At 51.4% G+C, this 20,594-nt stretch overlaps 4 protein-coding genes across 4 annotated transcripts; 2 read left to right on the top strand and 2 right to left on the bottom strand.

Moving 5' to 3' along the window:
- Positions 1 to 9,503: 9,503 nt before the first annotated feature.
- Positions 9,504 to 10,731, bottom strand: NUU61_000613 (MBL fold metallo-hydrolase; the record flags this gene model as incomplete). The annotated part of the gene is made up of 4 exons (XM_056651197.1): positions 9,504 to 9,796; positions 9,868 to 10,233; positions 10,294 to 10,441; positions 10,504 to 10,731. The coding sequence occupies 4 exons, from the start codon at positions 10,729 to 10,731 to the stop codon at positions 9,504 to 9,506; spliced, it is 1,035 nt and encodes a 344-aa protein (XP_056516047.1).
- A 483-nt stretch (positions 10,732 to 11,214) lies between these two features.
- NUU61_000612 (uncharacterized protein) lies at positions 11,215 to 11,784 on the top strand (the record flags this gene model as incomplete). The annotated part of the gene is made up of 1 exon (XM_056651196.1): positions 11,215 to 11,784. The coding sequence occupies one exon, from the start codon at positions 11,215 to 11,217 to the stop codon at positions 11,782 to 11,784; it is 570 nt and encodes a 189-aa protein (XP_056516046.1).
- Positions 11,785 to 12,046: 262 nt separating this feature from the next.
- On the top strand, positions 12,047 to 14,090 carry NUU61_000611 (ABC1 kinase family protein; the record flags this gene model as incomplete). Its single annotated transcript, XM_056651195.1, has 2 exons — positions 12,047 to 12,795; positions 12,890 to 14,090. 2 exons carry the CDS (start codon positions 12,047 to 12,049, stop codon positions 14,088 to 14,090), a joined length of 1,950 nt encoding a protein of 649 aa, XP_056516045.1.
- Positions 14,091 to 14,865: 775 nt separating this feature from the next.
- On the bottom strand, positions 14,866 to 20,039 carry NUU61_000610 (uncharacterized protein; the record flags this gene model as incomplete). Its single annotated transcript, XM_056651194.1, has 4 exons — positions 14,866 to 16,008; positions 16,077 to 17,423; positions 17,666 to 19,934; positions 19,996 to 20,039. The coding sequence occupies 4 exons, from the start codon at positions 20,037 to 20,039 to the stop codon at positions 14,866 to 14,868; spliced, it is 4,803 nt and encodes a 1,600-aa protein (XP_056516044.1).
- Between the last annotated feature and the right edge of the window lie 555 nt (positions 20,040 to 20,594).

Genomic DNA, 20,594 nt, shown 5'->3' with positions numbered 1-20,594 from the left:
TCGATGAGGTCGACTGGGTACGGTTGCTGGGGGAAAAGAAGACCCGCTTGAGAGAAAAAATTCATTTGTTTTTTATGTTTTTTATGTTTTTTATTTTTTTCATTTTCTGAATTTCAATTTTCTGAAATTTATTTTTTTTGCCCCTTGCCCTACCGAACAGCTTCCTTCGACTCCAAGGGGAGAGAACAGGCCAACAGTACATAGCGTCGAGTGGAGTGATGCCTCAAAGTGGTTTAGCGGGTGTAATTTAAAAAACTAAATTCCCTAAAAATACGCCGAAAAAAAAAAAAAAAAAAACTTACACAAAAAAAATAAGAAAAAAAAAATTCAATTCCTTCGTTTCCATACCATTTCTCTCTCTGTGTCTGCTACACCCACGGCCTGACCGGCAGCACAATGCCGACCCTCCAAAATACGCTGGTTCCTGCCGAGTGCGGTGCCCCGGTTCTGCCCACTTGACTATGCGCGATTTTCTCCAGAGTCATTTCAATCCTTACTCACCCCAAGATGACAAGAAACTAGAGGAATTGGCAAATGTATATTGTATGTAGTGACCATCAGACATTCGGAGATATTCAGATGCAATTGGACTGAAATGGACAAAATAATTAGCCCGGAAAGTAAAGCACATCAAGTGAGAGAAGGGATCCCTTGCAGGAGTATATTACTTGATGCAGCGACATGGCCCGAGGAGATATATTTCCCTGGGCCAAACACACCCAATTCAATTGCAATCCGCTTGTGGGTCAAGAGAACGACAATGTGACGAGACACATGGAAGAGAGAGAGGGGGAGAGAGAGAGAGATAGAGAGAGAGAACACTGTACTATAGAGCAAGGGGTATTGCATTCAGACAGGTATGCCAATGCCCCCATAACATGCCCTACAGTCTTCAAATTACCATTATATCATAGTCAATGAGACTTCCTATCGCTTCAGCACACGCTCTTATCTCTTCTTTCTTCCACATCCCTCGCCCACGCTGCTCTAGTCGATATCATTTGAGCCCCCCTGGCCCTCGTGGGGAAAAAGAAATCCCAGAAGCGTCATTTAATTCACCGACGCTGAATGGCCCGACGCGTCTTCTTGAGGTCTCCACATCGTCGTCTAGTCGCGATGGCTGGCCCGTCACCGAATCACCGGGCGCAGAATCCAACGATGACTTCATTGCCAATGCTGATCGGCCCCGTCGAGTCCGTCCCTGAGCACACGCCCTGGTTTCATGAAAAGAGAAAATCCTAACAATACTCTTCATCAAATCAATTAAAAAAAAAAGTCGCTGAAAATAGTCAAGAGGCAGGAGACGAGGCTGGACATGTGTTCATCACATCCCGTCCGATATAGTATTGTGATAATCACCATCGCTACGAGGTTGGGGTCCGGAGGATGGAGAAAACGGGCGTTGCCATTCCTTTGGATCTGTGTGCCACGCTGGACGGGAACGCCAGACATCTTCGATGTATACTCAGGGTATGCATATTCCCTCGAGCAGGGAATAATCCCAGCTTGCGATGCACGTCCCATGGTGCGGGATAATCTCCCCATCAGACAAGTAACAAAATCACCGCCCATTACGATCGCAAATCTGTCATATTATTCGATTTCCCTCCTATCAAGCTTCGTAGACCTGCAGCTACCCCCTAGTAAATCACTCGGGTTCCCAGCGAATCATTCCGAGCCACACATGAGATATCCCGGGCTGCAGTGAGTCGTCTGATCTATATATTATATGTATGTGTACATATCTGGGGAAGAAACTGCAGAATTGAACCCCGGGGTTTGGCTGGTCGTGCACGAGCCGACCAACGGCGCGGAGAAAGACAGAAAAACCATGGTCAACACGACTCAAACGAATTTGGTCTTAATTTCTTTTTGGTCTAGACAATATATCTTTCCATATTCTTTCTCTCGTGCCTCGGACTACCCGAGACCCCTGCGCTTTCCGCGGCTGACGTGCCAATTTTTGATGCGAGGCCAATTGCCATGAAAATTACACCAGGGGCGTGAGATAATTCGAGGTCAGAGTGCATCCCGTTAAAAGTAGCGCTTTTGTCTCTCCAAGAGCTTGCCCGAGCTGCCCCGTTGGCCCCGTGGCCCTTCTCCATAGTGTAATAATGAGGTATGTAGGTTTCATGGCCCCTGTCCATTTTTAGTAGTGATTGTAGGCGAATCGCTGTGTAAAGAATGTATCAAGTGTATTCGAATAACCAGTCTTGGGGGCCAATCTCTCTCGTTCGGGAAACCGAGAACTAGCACAAGAGCGGCAGAGAAAAAAAAAAGGGCGCGCTCCGTCCGCCTGCAGCCCCGTGCGAGAAAGAAAGAAACCCTCCCCCCGAATTGAGTTGCAATGATTTCCGGGGGATTTTCTCGCCGTTTGGCCCTTTGCCATTCACCACGTCAGCCAAGCCCTGAGGATTTTGCCCTTGCCCTTGCCCATTGCCCCAAGTCCATTTTTTTTTTATCTACAATATTTATCTATGTTAGTAGGAATGGAGTCTTGGCCGGGGGTTCGTGGATCTCATACTACTGTATATGACAACTAAACCCGTGGAGATGGCCGAAAATTATGAAGATCACAGGACCAGTGGATTTGTCTTGTCTTCCATCGAAGAAATTTCGAACCTTTTCGAGTTGAAACATCGAAGCGTCGAGAACAAAAACAAAACCCCCCCGAAGGCGTACCCCACGCGCGAGCCGTGGAACTGTTGTTCCCAATGCGTCCGAGGTAGATGATGATAGGGATGAGAGTATCAAATAGAATAGAATATCAAAATCAAGGAGTGCTACCGTAACTGTTGCTGAGGTTTCACCTCTCTAGTTGAAGCATCACTTTATTTCATTCTCTATAGTCTGGTCTATCATGCGTCATTCATGATACTCGACCAACCCTGGCGTGCCGATCGCGCCACTGATGTCGATTTGGGGGATTAGGGTCTGGGGATTTCTTGGGGGAAATTAACGGGGATTTTCGCGGGTGAGAGAAAAAGAAAATCAGAGAAGCACGGGCACTGTTTTATCCGCTATATGCAACAAAATGCCTCAATAGTATTGCCACCTAGATAGACAACAAAAAAGAAAAGAGAAAAGGAAAAAAAAAATGAGGCATATTGAGGCAGAGAGGATCCATTGCCACTTGGCAAACGACGGTGTAGAACTTCATGATCCTCTCTGATCCTCTATAATCCTCTATCGAGATCAAAATGCGGTGCCCCGATGGGCTGAGAGGGATTCCCCCAAATAATGGGGTCAAGTGGGTATACTGCATTTTCTCTCTCTTTTTTTTTTTTTTTTTTTTTTCACCGGCACCAAATCCGCCCTTTTCAAATCATTTCTTTTTTTTTTCTGTGGGGCCCACACTGAATCGCCCCAAGCGCCCCGAGCTGTTTTGTTCTCGACGTCTTCTAGAAGGATTCCTTCGGGAGCGAAGGGACCCAGGGGAGCTGCAGCTGCACGGGGGGATTCCCTTCTTTTTTTTCCTTTCATTTTCATTTTTCATTTTCAATTATTATCCTTCTCTTCTTCGTAATGTGTTAGCCTCACAGCAAACATGCAAGCCTAAAAGGTAATCCCCCCAAATCCCGCAGATAAGAAAAGAAGAGCAACACGTCATGGGCCGTTTGCGCCGAAATCCCCGAGTTCACCCTTTTTGGTATTTTGGGTGTTTTGGGTGTTTTTTTTTTGCATACACTCCATTACTAACAATACAGACTGTAACGCCCGGATAGGAACGAAATGCCCATTCGGGAATGGAGAGGTTACCTACCTGGTACTTACCAAAGTAGACTGGACCAATCAGCGGTGCTGGAATCAGCTGAGTCAGGACTCTCTCTGTCTCTTTGAATGCGAGAATAACTGCTCGGCAAGAATCCCGTACGCGATAGAAATTTTCTTTTCGATTTTTTTTTTCTCCTACGTAACACATATCCTACTGCCCAGGTGTACTTACCGTCCTTTACTTTTATGGTAGATACTATATCATTCATCATGATTCTGGCTATAGTGATCGGTATACTCAGTTAATAGCAATTCCTCCAGGAATTATCCGGGCAAGCCTGGGGCACCTCGGGCTCATTCTTGGCTTTTGCCGTGTACCTACAGTAGTGGGAATAGTGGGAGTCGTGGGATGGGGCTCTCTTTCTCATCAGACACTCTCAATGGTTACAACACTACACATGATCTGAATCAAACCCTCACCGGTGGGCCAGAGGGAGCATCGCGGGTCCCTCTGGCCGATCGCCCTGCCAAATGGTGCTTGATTTACACACTCTCTTGTGTACATGTATGTATGTATGTATGCTTGTATGTATGGATGGATGTATGTACAGCTTGTGGCCGATGTGCCGATCCGAGATCGTGAGGCATTTTTGACACCTTTCTCGACAATGTTATCCTACCTAATATCACTGTCGACGTATAATAGGACGAGTAGGTCTAGGACTAGTATTATATGCAGGACGGGTTTCCCCCATACACGTTGTTTCTAGAAGCATTGCGTCTTTTTTCCTTTATTGCTGGGTGATAGTGTATAGTGGAGGACCGCGTCATTTTGGTCGAGTCTTATGCAGATATACCCCTGCTAAATACCTCAAGCTATGACACCTATATACCTATAAAGATATATATACCCATTAATCTCACTACTACTATCATTAGAACAATCATTCTATGATTCAAATAGATATATAATATAAATATAACCGTTAATAATAGATAACCGCCCCAACGCTCGGCCCGCCAAGCAGTCCCAGCGTTCCCCCAGGAATTTATGGAGAGAAGAGAAAGAAAAGAAAAAGAAAAAGAAAAAGGCCAAGTGGCCTGGAGCTTCCTGCAGTATATGCATGCATGGAGCTAACCAAGCTTCCTGTGCAAAGCTAGCTATCCACATGAACACACCGGTTAAGTTCATTCAGGTCGCTCAGTTCACTACCCGGTTAGGAAAGGTCCAGCAGTACAGTAGCTTTCGAGGCCTTTTTAGCTTGGGCCCTTTTTTTTTGATCCCGCCCGGCCCGCGCGGTCCATGGGGGGGGAATGGGAATGCAAGGGCGATGAACGTGGCTAGGCAGCGCCCATAGGGAGAGAAAGAATCGGTGTAGCGTCAATTCTTTCTCGAGGGCTGGAGGATCAGAAGGTCTGCGTCATTGTCGACGTGCCCCAATAGCTCAGCTGGGCTGATTGTGGTTAGGCTGAGGGCGTAGTGGGAAAAAAGAAAGAAAAGAAAAGAAGAGAAAAATCGAGCGCCATTGTCGTCATTCGGAGACGAGATCCGTGCGACTATTTCTTTTCTTTTTGCCATCAACTGATTATAATATCATACTAACACAATATTGAAGATAATGATTTTTTTGATATCGATTATTGGTCTGCCGGCGAGCCCGAGTCTCCCTCGGCATCGCCTGGATGATTATGTCTAGTTTGTATGGTTATGGGTTTCCCACGGTTCGTTTTTCTGTGAAACTCGGAATCCCGTCCCAAGAACCGGGCTACACGGCACGGCACTCGGCACGTTTTGCGACAGTTTCAGACAGGTTGGACCGTGGTTTTGTCGGCCAGGAGGCATAGAGATTTTTATTCCCATACTCAATCTATCATTGATAAATTTTTCTTTTTTTTTTTCCTTTTTTTTTCCCACACGCAATCGCGGGGATCGAAAAAGGTCAGCCTTACGCGAACAGTGGTAGCGAACTGCTATCCACTCTCCATAAAAAAATCATAGTAGGTTTGTATATAGCCTGTACTATGGGTATACTTTGTGTATATTGTGCCTCTTGGCTGCATACAAGACCCTGCGTCGATCGAAAACTCTCCTATGAAAATACGCGCGCTCGCAGGTCCCAAGAAACAGTCAGAAACAGAATCTCTCTTGGCAGAAACAATAATTGACTATGCCAAGTGGCCACATTATCGAGTGCGCTGGGAATTCTCTGTTGCATTATAAAAAGAACCCGAACAGAACACAATGGGTAAATCCCGAATCCCCGATCTGCAATGCATTGAGAGAAAGCCTCGGCGAGACACGGCATAGTGTCGCGTGTGACATATCCCCTTTCTCTCCCCAATGAATTATGATGATGATGACATCGGGGAGAAAACAAGAACAGGTTTCCAGGCTCACAGACTAAACGCGACGCGTGACTCGGAAAAACATAAACAAACCCCGATGATGATTCTCGCTAGCTTCATTTGTTTGGCCCCGATCGACAGGAGAACATACTGCAAATCGCCAAGCTCGATTTTCTCTCCCTTTTCTTAGGCAAAGGAATTTTCCCCACAGCGTGACTCGCGAAGCTCGCAAATTAAATTCAATCGTCTCGTTCGCTGTGAGGCCAACTTGGCTTGCGCTTGAGGCGGGCTCTCCGCAAGTTTGCACATCGCTATTAAATCGCGACGGGGATTAGCGCGATCTGGACCGGTTTTGTTGCTTAATAGGGATATTTTCTTATTGATACGCAGGAGATCTTCGTTGTTCTCTTTCGGGGTCATTGTATATTGTATGAATAGTAAGGGTAGGTAGCCCGATTGCACCGTGCAGCGAGGCGTCTCGCGGACCATCGGTGCGTCGATGTTAGCTGCCAAGAGATGTATGTTTCTTCTTTCAGTGTATTTCTTATCCGCATTACATCTACAAATCATTACTGTAAAACATGGGGTAAAACAAACTGTTGCGCCCGTCTCCCCGATGTACGTGCAGCTAATTCGGGCACGACGATCATGGAGTTGGCGATGCCCGGTTGATCCTGGTTTGTCTTGACGGGTGAATCAGAACCTCGCTGTCACTATTCCTGCCACTCTCATCAGCTCCCCCATGTGTTTGTTTTGCTCTCTGCCTGCCAGGCCCCGGCATATCATTTGCATCGCCACTCTTGACAAGAAACTCAATTGCCCTCCATTGCATGGATTACATGGATTACATCCCTTCTAGAAGTCTTTTGTTTTCTTATTCTTTGGGTTTATTGCCCGGTGATCCTCGTTCGTGGCTTAGACCCGTCATGCAGGCAGGATGATTCTTGCCCTTGCAACCATGTACCATCTACAACCTCCATGCTAACTCTATTCTTACTCTGACCTATCAGCATGTCTTGTCCCGGGTACGCCAAGAAAGTCCGCCGGGGTCGGGGACAGGGGTAAGATCGTGGAGAGTTGGGAATCACCATGCTGCCTGGGGGAGTACGGAGGGATATTCTATAGATAGATCTAACATCCCTAGGTAGCAGAATTATTATTGCCTCTCTTGCTTCGACGATGTCATGATCGACTTCTACCGAGGTGCATTGTACCTATCTCCCGCGAACAATACATCCCCCAAAAAAAGAAAGAAAAAAAGGGGGGCGCGATGCAAATAGTGTCTCGCCCGTCTTGCTCCCCCGTTCCACTAGATTCTTGGCCGAGGCCGATCATGGATTATTGTTGTGCCCCTAAATAGAATGGGGGCACACAAAGCGCCAGATTCCTTGGCAATAAGAGACAATAGTCGGGGTCCAAATGACGTGCATTCTCTCTTTCTATTTGATTTACCCCAGTGAAGATACCCCATATATCATGACTCGAACGTGGAGCGGTGGCGATTCGATATTCCTCTTGTACATACCTACCCAGTTGTATATGTATATACATACAAAGTATAGTGTATAGTGTATATTGTACACACTCACCAGTACATAGTGCATGTCTGAACCCAAAATCCAGTCTGTACTCGCACATCATCCGGGCACATCATGCCTTGGCAACCTGTGCCCCGATAAGCATCCTGGTCGGGATCCTCTTGCCAAGAGACGCCTCTGTTGTACCTTACTCGGCCTCCACTGTCAGTATCTAAAGTCCCCAGAAAATTGCAAATTCAAAAAAAGAAAACCTAACCCTTGATCGCCTGATCGTCCTCTCTCTCTCTCTACGGCGTGCACATCGGTAATATGGCTCGCCAAGCCCGCACCGTGCATCCCTCCCCGAATTATCGTCTTGGCGAGCATCCGGCCTGAAAGCAACCCCCTTTCCCCAGACTCAGGGGGGGAGGGGGAAGAAGGACAATCAAAATAACCACCGGTTGATCATCGTGGGGCGGAGTGGAGGAGGGGGAAAAGGCAAGCGCAGAGGGAAGGAGAAGAGGGGGAGCAAGGGCGCATCGGCGATAGTGCAATAGTGCAGGGAATATGCCCCGATGAAAAAGTATTTGCTTGGCGAGGTGGCTGTACATAGGATCGAGAGAGAAAAAAAAAAAAAAAAAAAAAAAACTACTGCAGCCGTTGTCCTGATATTCCCAGCCAAAAGAAAACATGCATGCGTGAGTCCTTTGGTTGGGAGAAATCGCGCAACTGGCAAGGAGGCTCTGCCGTGGTCTTGGTTGATACATAGTTCCCGTTCTACTACTAGGAATCTCTGGACGCTGTGCTGCGTTGAATTAGGCCAAGTCTTCCAAGAGTGCTGTTTCTGACCCGACGTGCTGAACTATTCTCTTGAGAAAAACTCTCTCGGGGTACTATGCCCCTCGGTGCCAGCTTGGCTTGTGTATCGCTGTGGCCAAGCGTTGCTGATAGCTGCCGTGTCTTGGGAGGGTTGGTTGATTGGTGACACAGGCCGTGGGATTGCGAGTAATTCCGATGTTGGACTGTTTGGTTATAGGGAATTTTAGGGATCTGTAGAATAGTGTATAGATGAATTGAGTATATCGATCTATTCTATGTTGTGTAGATTGGAGTTTAAGCTTAAAGATAATGAGCCAGTGTCTGGTGTTTATTGAATGGTAGTGTATGTTGCATAGGAAGATACTAGACAAAATGGATTTGAAAACATTATTGCAAATATATATCAAGTCAATCTTTGTGGTTCATGCGTGATATATATCTCTCTTTTGCAGTATTCAAGGGCCTGCAGTGATTTGAATGGCCTCAATATATTCTATAGACAACTACTGCAAACAAAGATATAAAAACAACACCACGGAATATATCTGGTCTTAATCAAAGTTGATAGCCTGGATCAAACCTGATAACAACCATGATGGTCTGCAATAGAAATCCAGGCTACAAATATGTTGAAACATGTCAAGCTTATGACTCTAGATTGTCCGACCCGGTGTCTCTCGCCTGCCAAAACCACTAGCAAGTAACACACCAAAGAGTCACAGACGAATACATCACCCAACCACTGTCAACTCCAACCATCCAAGCCGAACCTTTCACCACACCAACTCCAAAGAGAGCCGATAATGATACCAACCTGTTTCAAGCGTGTTTGGTCCCGCACGCATACTTCCGATCATGTGGGAATGCTGCAAGGAGAGATCCGCCACGATGGTAAAATGATCGAGACCCAAAACAAGACAAGACAAGAGTCATGTATGCCGAGAGCCTAATTCTGGTCAACGTCCACCACCCCCTTGATGAAGTCACAGGTTGCCATGAACAACCTTTGGCATGCGGTTTCGGGTTGGGACCTTGGATGCTCACGTGGACGCATGGTACTGCAAGGAATGGGCAGGGTAAGTGTCATCGGCAGATGGCAGTGCAAATCTAGAAGCCGATCTTGATGCCAACGGTGCAAGGTACCATGGTCCCTGGCATATGTTTCTCGATGGCGAACTTGGCGCGCCAGCCGGTGCAATGTCCCGGCAAGAGCACGGCGGGATCGAGTCGTTTGAGGTCCGTGACGGTGCTTCGGATTTGGGTCTCATCGCTCATGGCGAGGTGGAATCCGCCTACTACAGCGTGCAGAGGTGCTGACCCGACGAGAAGGTCGGCTGCGTGCTTTGCGGTGTTGACCACTCCGGCATGGCTGCACCCCGTGAAAACAACGAGTCCTTTCCCTGGAGAGAGGGAGAAGTCAGCATAATATGATTATAACTGGCCAGTAGCAACCAGGCATATGAGCACACACCCTTGAGATTGCACATGAGGAGCCGCTCGTCGGCAATGACTTCGTCGGAGAACCAGTCGTTTTCATCAGGATCAAACCGCACCGCATTCTTCAGACCTGTTTCATATGGCGTGACTCGCGGGATCTCCCCCGAAACCAGAAAGAAATCATCGAGTACTGTGTGTGGCTCGCTGTGCTTCTCAACCACAGCCCCGGCAGCTGCCAGTTCCTCAAATTTTGGATCGGCCTCGAGGGATATAATGTGTTCTGGCAGCGCAATCCCCCGGTAAACCGGTCGATCCGGATGCAGGTCCACGACGAGGTCATCCGCGCGGCCTTGGGCCTTTTTGGCGTCATTGATCATGCGAATGGCTCGCAGCATACCACCTCCATGGCAGTCAGAAGAGACAATTTTGTAACATATAGATCATGTCATGCACTACTCACCTGAGTGGTCTCGATGCCAGTGGGATAGCTGGATCACTTCCACAGAAGAGATATCCGGCCGCAGCCGCTTCACGTTCCTCTCCCACGCATCCTCTTCCGGGCCTGCGTCGAAGAGGACAGCATGTTTCTTGTCTCCCTTGGTAGCGGTCTACAATGCCGACACGCAACTGTTAAACTAGGAAGTCATGTTGGGAGCCGTGTCCGTCTTACCACTAGAATGGACAGGCCATGTGCCGAACAGCAGATGTCCTCCATCTTTAGCTCTTGACAGGCTCCGCCGCGGTCTGTGAGGGTGTGCGACGAGCCCATGGCAATATTCCCCATGTTACCTGAGACATGGACGGTGTCCGGCGGCGGGGGTGACAACGGATCTAGTTCATTGTCGATGATGACCACAGCTTCGAGCGAGTCGACCTCCTGGAGATTCAAAGCTGACATTTTGAGAAACGTGTCACTCCAGTCACCACATCTGGAGGGGATGCTTCAATTCATATATAGACCTGTCAGCTTGGAAGGATCCTTGCCCATGTCTCTGACACTCGGATAAAGCGGCAAGTTGGACGCTGACATGCTATTGATAGATCGTCATGAAGCAAGACTAGCTCCCAAAGACTCTCAATGGTGCATACGTGGGAAAAAGAGAGAGGCAGAGTGACGTGAGAAAGACGTGAACCGGACGGAGCACCAGTTGCCGAGGCAAGAAGTGTGAGGATGAGAGTCGACGCTCAATGCGGACATCTCACGGTCCACCGCAATTGCGGGGGCATCTTTCGTCACCAGCGCGTCCCCAGAGAATCAGTCTGAAAAAACCTCGATCATAAATTGCGTGCCCTGAATCTTGTCTACTACAACCACTGCAGTTCCACAAACTGCGCCGATCTCCCTCAAACCTCCTTTCCCTTCCCGGTCGACTCGTCCGCCATGCGGCTCTTCCTCGACCGGCTGCTCCTCCTCTTCGTCCTCCTCTCGCCCGCCGCAGCGATTGGCGCATCATGCATCAAGGTCGTGTCTGCCCTGGTCGGCCGGCCGACACACCTGTTCAACAAATTCCAGAGTGAAATCTGCGAGCGCGGCTGCCAGCCGACCGTCCCGCACTGGGATCTCTGGACGCGCAACAACACCTTCGTACCCGCCGTGCGCAGCCTGATGAAGCGCATGAAGGTACCGCATCAAGAAGAGGCGCTGCTCAAGATGGGCGACGATGTCGCCGTCATCATCAAGGAGCGCTGCGGCCCAATGCTACACGGGCGACACATGTGCTCCGACGGGGAGACCCTGGCGGGCTTCGGCAACTGCTTCAAGCGCAATTTTGTCAAGGCGTCTATCAAACACCTGCCTATCCTGCTGCCGATGGCGTCGGAGCAGGCGTGCCAGGAGCAATATCGGTTTTTACAGGGGGACGAGCTGTGGGAGCGTACTATCCCCAACAATATGAGGGAGTATGCCAGCGTGTGCGATAAATTAGAGCCGGCCAAGCATGAGGAGTTGTGATTTGATTTGTCTATTTAACCTCGATATGTTATATATACCCCGGTAATATAGGTATTTATATGCTGTTCATGGAAGTAAGCTTCGACCATAATCGCAGTGGAGGGAGAATTCTCCCGATTCCGACTCGGCGTCACCGCGGATGACGACAGGCCGAAACTGTTCGCAGGATCGCATCCGCTTACTCCTCGCGGGGCTGCAATCGCATATTTCTATCTCTTGCGCCATGCAATGATCCGTCTGATCCTCAACCCTTTGGCATCTCATGGCGCACGCGACGCTTCTCCGCTCCCTGCGGCCCGCCGTCGCCCCCCGACCCTCGATATGGCGCCCGCTGTGCCGCCGGTATGTCCACCCCGGCGAGTTCCAACCGTTCGTACCACCATCTCCGAGCTCTCTGGGGAAGCCTAGAGCAGCAAAGACGTACCCGCGGACCCGCAAATGGCTGCGACGACTGGTTTACTTCTCGCTCGCCACGGGTGTCGTCTACGGCATCGACACGCAGTTCTACGCCTCATCGCTGACCCGAACCACCCGGACCTTCTCGCTCGGTCTCCTCGTCGCCTTGGACTACAAAATCAATTTCAGCCCCAACCCGCCGCTGGCCAGCTCCATTGCCGCCGTGCACGCCCGCAACGCCGAGCGGCTGTCGGACCTGCTGCGGCATAATGGCGGCCTCTACCTGAAGATGGGCCAGGCGATCGCCATGCAGTCGGCGATTCTGCCGCCTGAGTTTCAGCAGATGTTCTCGCGCATGTTTGATGATGCGCCGCAGAACGACTGGAAGGATGTCGCGAAGGTCATTCGCGACGACTTTGGCAAGTCGCCCGAAGAGGTCTTTGGGGTCTCGTTTGCGGGGGATTCGGATAAGGGTGTGATGGAGCGCCGTGCTCGAGCTAGTGCCAGTGTGGCTCAGGTGCATTGGGCTCGTCTGCAGGATGGCAGAGAGGTGGCTATCAAGATCCAGAAGCGCGAGATTGCGCAACAACTTGTGTGGGATTTGTGGGCGTTCAAGTGAGTGTCTTCTAAATTCCTGCGACATGCGGATATGCTACAAAATGCGAGCGTGGACATGGTAAGCTAATCGGATGTTGTTGAATCTTGGTAGAGTCGTGACTTGGATCTACAGCAAGCTGTTCGACATTCCCTTCTACAGTCTGGTGCCTTACGTGAGCGAAAGGCTGTCGCTGGAGACGGACTTTGAAAACGAAGCGAGCAACTCGGAGAAAATGGCCCAGCTGGTGGCCGGAGAATCGCGCCTGCGTGACCGGGTGTACATTCCTCGGGTATACCGCGAACTGAGCTCGAAACGTGTCATGACCGCAGAATGGATAGAAGGCGTCCGACTTTGGGATAAGGACTCGATCACGCGAGGCTGGCGTGGCGGCTGGCGCCAGGGCAGTCCCGGCTGCCACGGGACACCACTGGACCCGCGAAATAGCACGGCGGCGGCACGCACCCCACAGACGGCACAGTTCAAGCCTGAGCGAAATCACTGGCGGGGCTATAACAACCGCGGTGGACTGGGACTGTCGCTAAAGGATGTAATGACCACCATGGTGGACTTGTTCTCGGCGCAGATGTTCCTGTGGGGATGGGTACACTGCGACCCGCACCCGGGCAACATCTTCATCCGACGCAAGCCATCCGGGCAGCCAGAGCTCGTGCTGATCGACCACGGGCTGTACATCCACATGGAGCCCGGGTTCCGGCACCAGTACGCGCGGTTCTGGAAAGCCCTGCTCACCTTCGACAACCAAACCCTGAACGAGATCGGGCGGAGCTGGGGCGTGAACAACTCCGATATCTTCGCGTCCGCAACCCTGATGCGCCCCTACCGCGGCGGCGACCTGTCGACACGCCGCCACATCGCGGGTCTCAGCAAGTCCGAGCGCGCCCAGCGCCACTACGAGATGCAGCAGGCGGCACGCAAGGCCATCCGCGAGATCCTCGGCGACGAGACCAAGTGGCCGCGCGAGCTGATCTTCATCGGCCGCAACCTGCGCATCGTCCAGGCCAATAACCAGTTCCTGGGCTCGCCGGTCAACCGCGTTAAGATTACCGGCATTTGGGCCTCGCGCGCTCTCGTCGAATCGCCCGATCTGCCTCTGGCCGAGAAGATCCGCAATCTGGGTCGTCATATTGTCTTCCGCGTGGTGTTGTTCACCAGCGATATCTTCTTCTACTTCACCAAGGTGCGCCAGTTCCTGCATTTGGGTGGCGGTATGGAGGATGATATCGAGGCCCAGATGCAGGGTATGGCCAAGGACATGGGGGTTGAATTGAATCAGAACGTGTTTGAGGGATAGACGTCTTCCTTGCCCCTTCTTCCTTGACTCTCCTGTATACTCTTTGTGTCTCTCAGTCTCTCCCATTATCTTCTTTAACCTTCTCTTCTCGATCCTCGGCATTAAGGGCATGATCTCGGATTGCTTTATTGCTGGGCCATTGCTGACCTGTATCTGTCACTGGGGGGTTCTTGTTTGTATAGAGTACTGCGCCGGGAAGGGAAAACAGGGTATATGGAACTGGACGTAACATAATATCACGTTGGTAGCTAGACCATAAAGACATCATCAACACTCTTTGACTGTTGTGCAGCTAAGTCCTGACGATGATGTGGCCAAGCAAGGTTGACTACAATAGCCTGACTTATAGCAACGGCAGATGGCTTCAGTTGATTTAATTTCAACCCAAAGATATTGACAGTGTTGGGTTGTAGTAAGTCCCATGGTAGTTATTGTGTTCTTCGTGCAGTTCAAGCATATGTACTTGAAAATATAAATATTAAAAATGCAGTGTACATAGGATGGCGAGTCTATGCAAAGAAACAAAGAAAGAATGTACAGAGTCAACAGAATACACAAAGAAAAAGACGGGTTAACATCAAATGTACAAACCTCGGGGGTGTGATGTTGTATGTGCAGCGGACAAGCAAGAAAATGACATCCAAGTGAAAAGAGTGTAACCAGTGCCAGAAAGGAAATACAAGACAATGTATAGAAAAAAAGCAAAGAAAAGAAAAAGAAAAAGGGTATCGCAGAAATGACCGCTTAAACAAAAATAATGACAATGAAGTATTCGCTAGAAATGCATCGGGGTCCACTCCTGCCCTGGATAGGCTGTCGGGGACATGACAATCTCCTCACTGGAGTCGTCTTTGGTGGCGGCTGGCTCTGCGCGCCTGGGCAAGTCATTCGAGGCCTGGGTTTCGATGTTTTCTTGAGGAACTGTGGAAGCCGTAGAGGCGTCGGGGACGGTGGTGTCCTTGGTGTCCTTGGGCGTTGCTTGACCCTCAGAAGAGCTCGCTGATACAGGAGATCCCACGGGTTTCCGGGACCGGACACTGAGTTGAGGGTGAAGGACTGACAGCGGAGGCTGGGAGTCTTTCTTTGTCTCTTGCTGAGCTTCTTGTTGGAGTTCTTGCACCACCAAAGACTGCTCTAGCTCGTAGACTGGTTGAGGGTCTTGCACAGGGAGATCTTTGTGCTGCTTCGGTTCCTGGGTCTGATTTTGGGGACTCTTGTCCTGACACTGCTGATTCTCCTGCTGCGATGGGCAGTGCTCCTGCGACTGGGATTCCTGGTCCTTGAGCCCCGGTTGAGTTTCTTGCTGTTGCTGTTGCTCCTCTGGCTTCTGCTCCTGGGGCTGAACATCCTGCTCCTCTACCTTCTGACCCTCCTGCTCTGACTGTGTCTCTTTCTCTTCAGGCTGCTGCTTTTCAGTTGGCACCTCACCCGGCTCTTCATCCGGCTGTTCCTGTAATTTCGGCAGCGACTGCGGCACCGAGGCAGCACCAGTATCAGAGTTCGAAGGAGGCGACGGTGTCCGGGATTTTGACAGCACAGACTGTGTTTGTTCACCAGGACTCTGCAAGGTATTCACAGTTCCGTTCGCCGCAGCAGCCTGGAGCTGCGAATAGAACCGACTCGATCTAGAAGCAAGAGGATTGAAAGAAGCTGAAGGGGGAAGCGGCATACTAGCACGCTGACGAGGGTCGCGTGGCTGAGGCGTCGATTGGTCTGAGCGCTGTGACGCAGGCGTCTCGGATTCGGGAGCATGGTACGATAAACCAGACTTGTTTCCAGAGGGGTTACCGGAGCGCGTGGATTCGTTTGTTGACGAGGGCGTTAGATCGTGGCTTCCTCGAGGTGTAGCATCGCCCTTGGTGAGATATGTTGATCTGTTTTCTGGGCGCTGAGAGTCCTGCTGTCGGTGGAAGATTCCCTGTGCCGAGTCAGTAATACGCACGGAGAAGCTAGCTGGGGATCTGGGAGAAAACAAGAGTCACATACACTGATCCTGCTAAAGGCCCGTTTGCCCTGGCCTGTCTGGATCCCAGAGCGGAGTTTCTCTTGCCCGCCTTGAATCCCAGAGATCAGTTTCTCCTGTCCTCCCTGGAACCCAGAGAGGATATCGCCCATCGAAGCCCGGCGACGCTTCCCGAAGCTCTTCAATTTGCCCATGGCAGATGCCTCATTCTGTACCGGTGACTCCGGATCCGTGGGCTGAGCCAGATCATTGGCAGGAGTCGGCGGGCGCGTTCCCTTGCTATTGGCACTCTGCTTGCCGAAGCTGCCAAAGCTCATCATGCTGCTCCGCGTGCCGGGCGAATACCTGACTTCATTCCTCAAGGGGCTTTGGACCCCCGGAACGGACTGGAGGATGCCACTGATCGACTTGCGCTTGGACTCCAGGACCTGTGCAGAGCTTTGGGGTCTTTGTGGGTAGATCGGCTCGTAGCTCGAGGTGTTTTGCTCATCGGATGGGAGGGAGACGTTCGATGTGTTGGCTTCCGAAACTGGCTTGCTGTACAAGGGGTCGTCGGATTCCTTTGATGGCGGTTGCAATGGAGAGGGCGGGTCGCTATCGGAATTTGACTGAGATGGGCGATTTGTGTTCCGTTCGTCTGTCCCGAGCGTTGATACCGATGCCTGGCGTGGAGCTAAAAACGCATAGTCCTTTGGAGGAAGAGGCGGCTTGACGTCCTCATCCACAGGACGTATGGATGATGCAGTAGCCTCCGCCGCATCCTGAACAAGTTGGTCTTGGGGATTGCTCGCCCCCGGAGAAACAGGAGAATCGGGGTCCTCGGTAGGAATCGCTGGCAAGCTTTTGTCTGTGCTTGGGGATTTCTTCGGCGGAGCAAAGCCGACAGACTTCCAAGTAGGTGCCCCGTCCCTGGACAGACCAGTGGAAGCTCGCGCAGATTGACCCTGAGCCAGGATCTCGCCAGGATGCGACGTCGACGAGGTGGCTGCCGGCTGCTGAGGACGGGTTTCAGTCGGAGAGAGACCGAGAGCAGCGATCATCTCCTGCTCCAAGTCGCCCGCGAAATCGGTATTCCGGGGAGCGCCTTCGCTCGCCCGTCGAGCCGAATCAGGGGATAATGGTAGTTCCTTGTCTGTACTCGGTGTAGGACGTGAGAGTCCCCCCAACTGGGCTACCGTCAACCGCTTGGACGCGCTCGCTTCCGAATCGTCTAGATTAGCCGGATCACCAGAGGCGCCCTCTTGTCGACCAGATTTGAACATGGGCAGACTGCCAAAGGTGACGGAGTTCCGAAGGGAAGAGTTACCATGGGACTTTTCCGAGCCTGATGACAACAACTGCAGACTCTTGCGCGCAGTTGCCGATTGACCCTACAACATTACCAACATCAGAACCGGACCGAACAAGGAATGGGGAGAACCAGAGGGATGCATCAATCATGTCGCATTCTAGAATCCAATATCCCAAAGAAACGGGATGCGAATTACAGCGTGGTATCCATGAAATGGAACGAGTAATGAAGCAAAAACTGAAGGGAGATATCATTGCACTGGCCTCCAGCGGACCACCCCAGGTAGACAGCCCGATAAAAGAAAGGAAATCATTGATCTACCTTGTCGGTCCCTCCAGGTCGGAACTTGCTTCTTCCCTTGGCAAACAGCCCCTTAGCGGCCTCGCCTGCCTTACCACTGAATGTGCCGGCCGTGTGCAGGAATTCCTTCCCACGCTGCTCCACATTCTGCCTGTTCATCACAGTTCCAAGATGTCCCGAAGGACGTCGGATATGGCTGGCGCTGGTCGGAGTGCTGTCACCCACGGAGCTGAGAGTGCCGAAGGACGTCAACTTGGGGAATCGGCTTCTTGATGGAGAGGTACGAGGCGCTGCGGAAGACAGACTCTGACTCTGCTGAACCACATCCGCATGATCGGGGTGCTCGTGGACCATGAAAGAGAGCCACTGGTCAAGACCAGTGTCAAGAACGGCAAACTGATCCCTGGTATGGCTGAACGCCCGAATGCGCCCATCTGGAATTTTGATACCGAGGATGTCGCGGAATCCCTGCAAGCTCGACTCATCGATGGATGACTTTTCGATAGTCGCAGGCAAAGGTGCCTCTCGGGAATGGATGGAGGGATCCGCCGGAATCACCTGCTCTGGCGGCGAACCGCTCTCCGCCACTGGAGGTATGATTGAAAGCCTAGGCTTCTCAACGACTGGCTGGTCACCGTCCCTGTCAAAATCATCCGAGGCTAGGTCGGGGGATACTGTTTCTGGAGGCGGAGGGGTCCCTTCGTCGGGCAGAGGCACCGGTTCTTGAGTGGCCAAAGCTTCATTAAAAGGAGGCGGGGAAGAATAGCTACCGGGAATTTGCGGCTCAGGATCATCCTCGTCAGATGATTCCCACGAGAACCGTCTTTCCAGCTTCGGTTTCTTTGGTTGGCCGACCGGTGCCGAAGGATGTGCGAGCGCCGATTCCGGATGGCCTTCTAAGACCGGAGTCTTGGAAGAATCATCAATGCTAGGTCCACCCTGACCATCCAAATAATTCCCAGGCTGGTGTGGAGTAGACTCTTCGTGAGATGGCTGCGGCCGAGTCTGCTGGCCCACTTGCTCGGGTTCTTCGGGGGTGTTTTCCCTGCTCAGTGATCGAATGATCTCCTCTCTCAACCGGTCGTTGTCGGTATCCTGCGGAGAGTTGCCTGCACTCGCAGGGACAATTATGGGTATTTCGCCATGATATCCATCAGAGCCTGGTGCCGGGTTGTTACCAAGCTTGAGAGGTGCAGGCAAGTCCCTCTCGGCTGTATTCGAAGGCGGGTGCATGGATGCTCGCTTGGAGGAGACTCCTGTGTCTGGTGATTGCTGCGAGGATTCCGGCGAGGAATGCTGAAGCGGGTGAGGGGAAACGGACGACATTTCTGCCTGGCCTGCCGTGGGGGTTGCGTGGTCGGTGACCACGGGCTTCTTCGAGGGACTGTTATCACTGCTGGGAAGGCTCAAGTCCCGCCGGTGGCCTGGCTTAAACACGGGTCCGTAGTTCGCAGCTTCCTTAGAAGCAGATGGGGAGCCTGACTCGTGAGGCTCCTCTGGGATAGTGGGGGTCTTGTCGTCACTCAAACCACGACTGCTCATGATCGGACTAACCACAGAAGTGCCATCGCTATTAGACCGCTCGACACTTCCTGTGGTGGAGTTGGGAGTTTCCGGAACATCGAACGCCTGGTGGACTACCGATCGGAACCCTTGAGAAGGGTTATGCTGCAAAGATGGCTCCTGGGACTCGGGGTTCGCGTTTTGTTGGAAACTCGAGTTGTTGCCACTGAACAAGTCGGTCCCAAAGCCGGAAACTCGCTTGACTTCGGGTAGTCCGACGGAGGGGGCATTAAACCTTTCGGACTTCGGCTCGTCACTACCCGGGATGGGTGCATGGAAAGGAACACTGCCAGGAGCATCGCCTGGGCGTGCAGAGTCTACTGCAGCCTCGCGATGAGGTGCCTTCTCCTCGCGCATCCGTTTATAGATGTCGGCGGGTCGGATGAAAGGTGCAGCACCCTGGTCACCCCCGCTGGGGCTAGCCACTTTGGCCTCAGCCGAAGGACTACTCCGTGACTCTTCAACGAGCCCGGATAGACGCCGAGAACTCAGTTCAGATGAGCTACCGGTTCTATGAGTGGCATAAGGAGGCTGAGGCACCGGCGGAGCTTCCTCTTCTTCTTCCTCCTCCTCATCCTCGTCGCCCCAGTCCCCACCGTCATAAGAATATTGCTTTGCTTCCACCCAACGCTTTGTCTTGGCCCGATTCACATTTGTTCGGAATGAGATCGGGGTTCCGCTTGCACCAGGTGGTGAGAGGGGGCTGTTGGCACTGGGCGGGGAAGGGCTGAAAAGAAGTCAGGGTTTGTGCAACAGATTAAATATGGGTGGACAACGGGTTGACTTACACCTGCTGAGCCCCGCGGCCATGCAAATGTGGCGAGTCTGCCATCAGGGGAGCAGCGTCACGTAATCGAGGCAAGCTCGATTAGGCACATCGGCTACTTCCAGATAAATCCAGAGAATGATATCGCACAAGCTCAAAGTTGCAGTATCAACTGCCAACTCGCAAAGATTCTTCGTGGCCCTTCAAAAGCAAGGGACGAGCGAGTATATGGGAGAATGAGGGGAATTTGACCGGTGTCAATGCGCCGATCAAATCTAAGTTGAGCTGAGTGCGGAAAAGCGAGATTATGTGCCAGAGGTGACGTGTATCCACAGAAGCCACAGACAAAGAGCGAAGCCCAAATGGCACGAGCAACGTGATGCTGCCTAGGAGAAGTGCCCCCTGATGGTCTGGGGGCCTCCGCGATCTAAAATTAGCTGACCTCAGCACCTGTCACGTGGCACGAGATCGACGTGTTTCAACTGTGGCGCATCGTGTTCATCTCCTGAGTTGACATGATACGGTGACGGCATTTTCTTTCCTTGACTATCATGGCCTGTTGTTCCAATTTACTTTAAAGACATCCCCCTGGAGTGACCGCAACCGGACACGTTGACGATC

This window comes from Penicillium alfredii (assembly GCF_028826965.1).
Source record: "Penicillium alfredii strain IBT 34128 chromosome Unknown utg000001l_segment0_segment0, whole genome shotgun sequence".
Classification (NCBI taxonomy): domain Eukaryota; kingdom Fungi; phylum Ascomycota; class Eurotiomycetes; order Eurotiales; family Aspergillaceae; genus Penicillium; species Penicillium alfredii.
The sequence above is the reverse complement of the archived record's forward strand: the minus strand, read 5'-3'. Positions and strand labels throughout refer to the sequence as shown.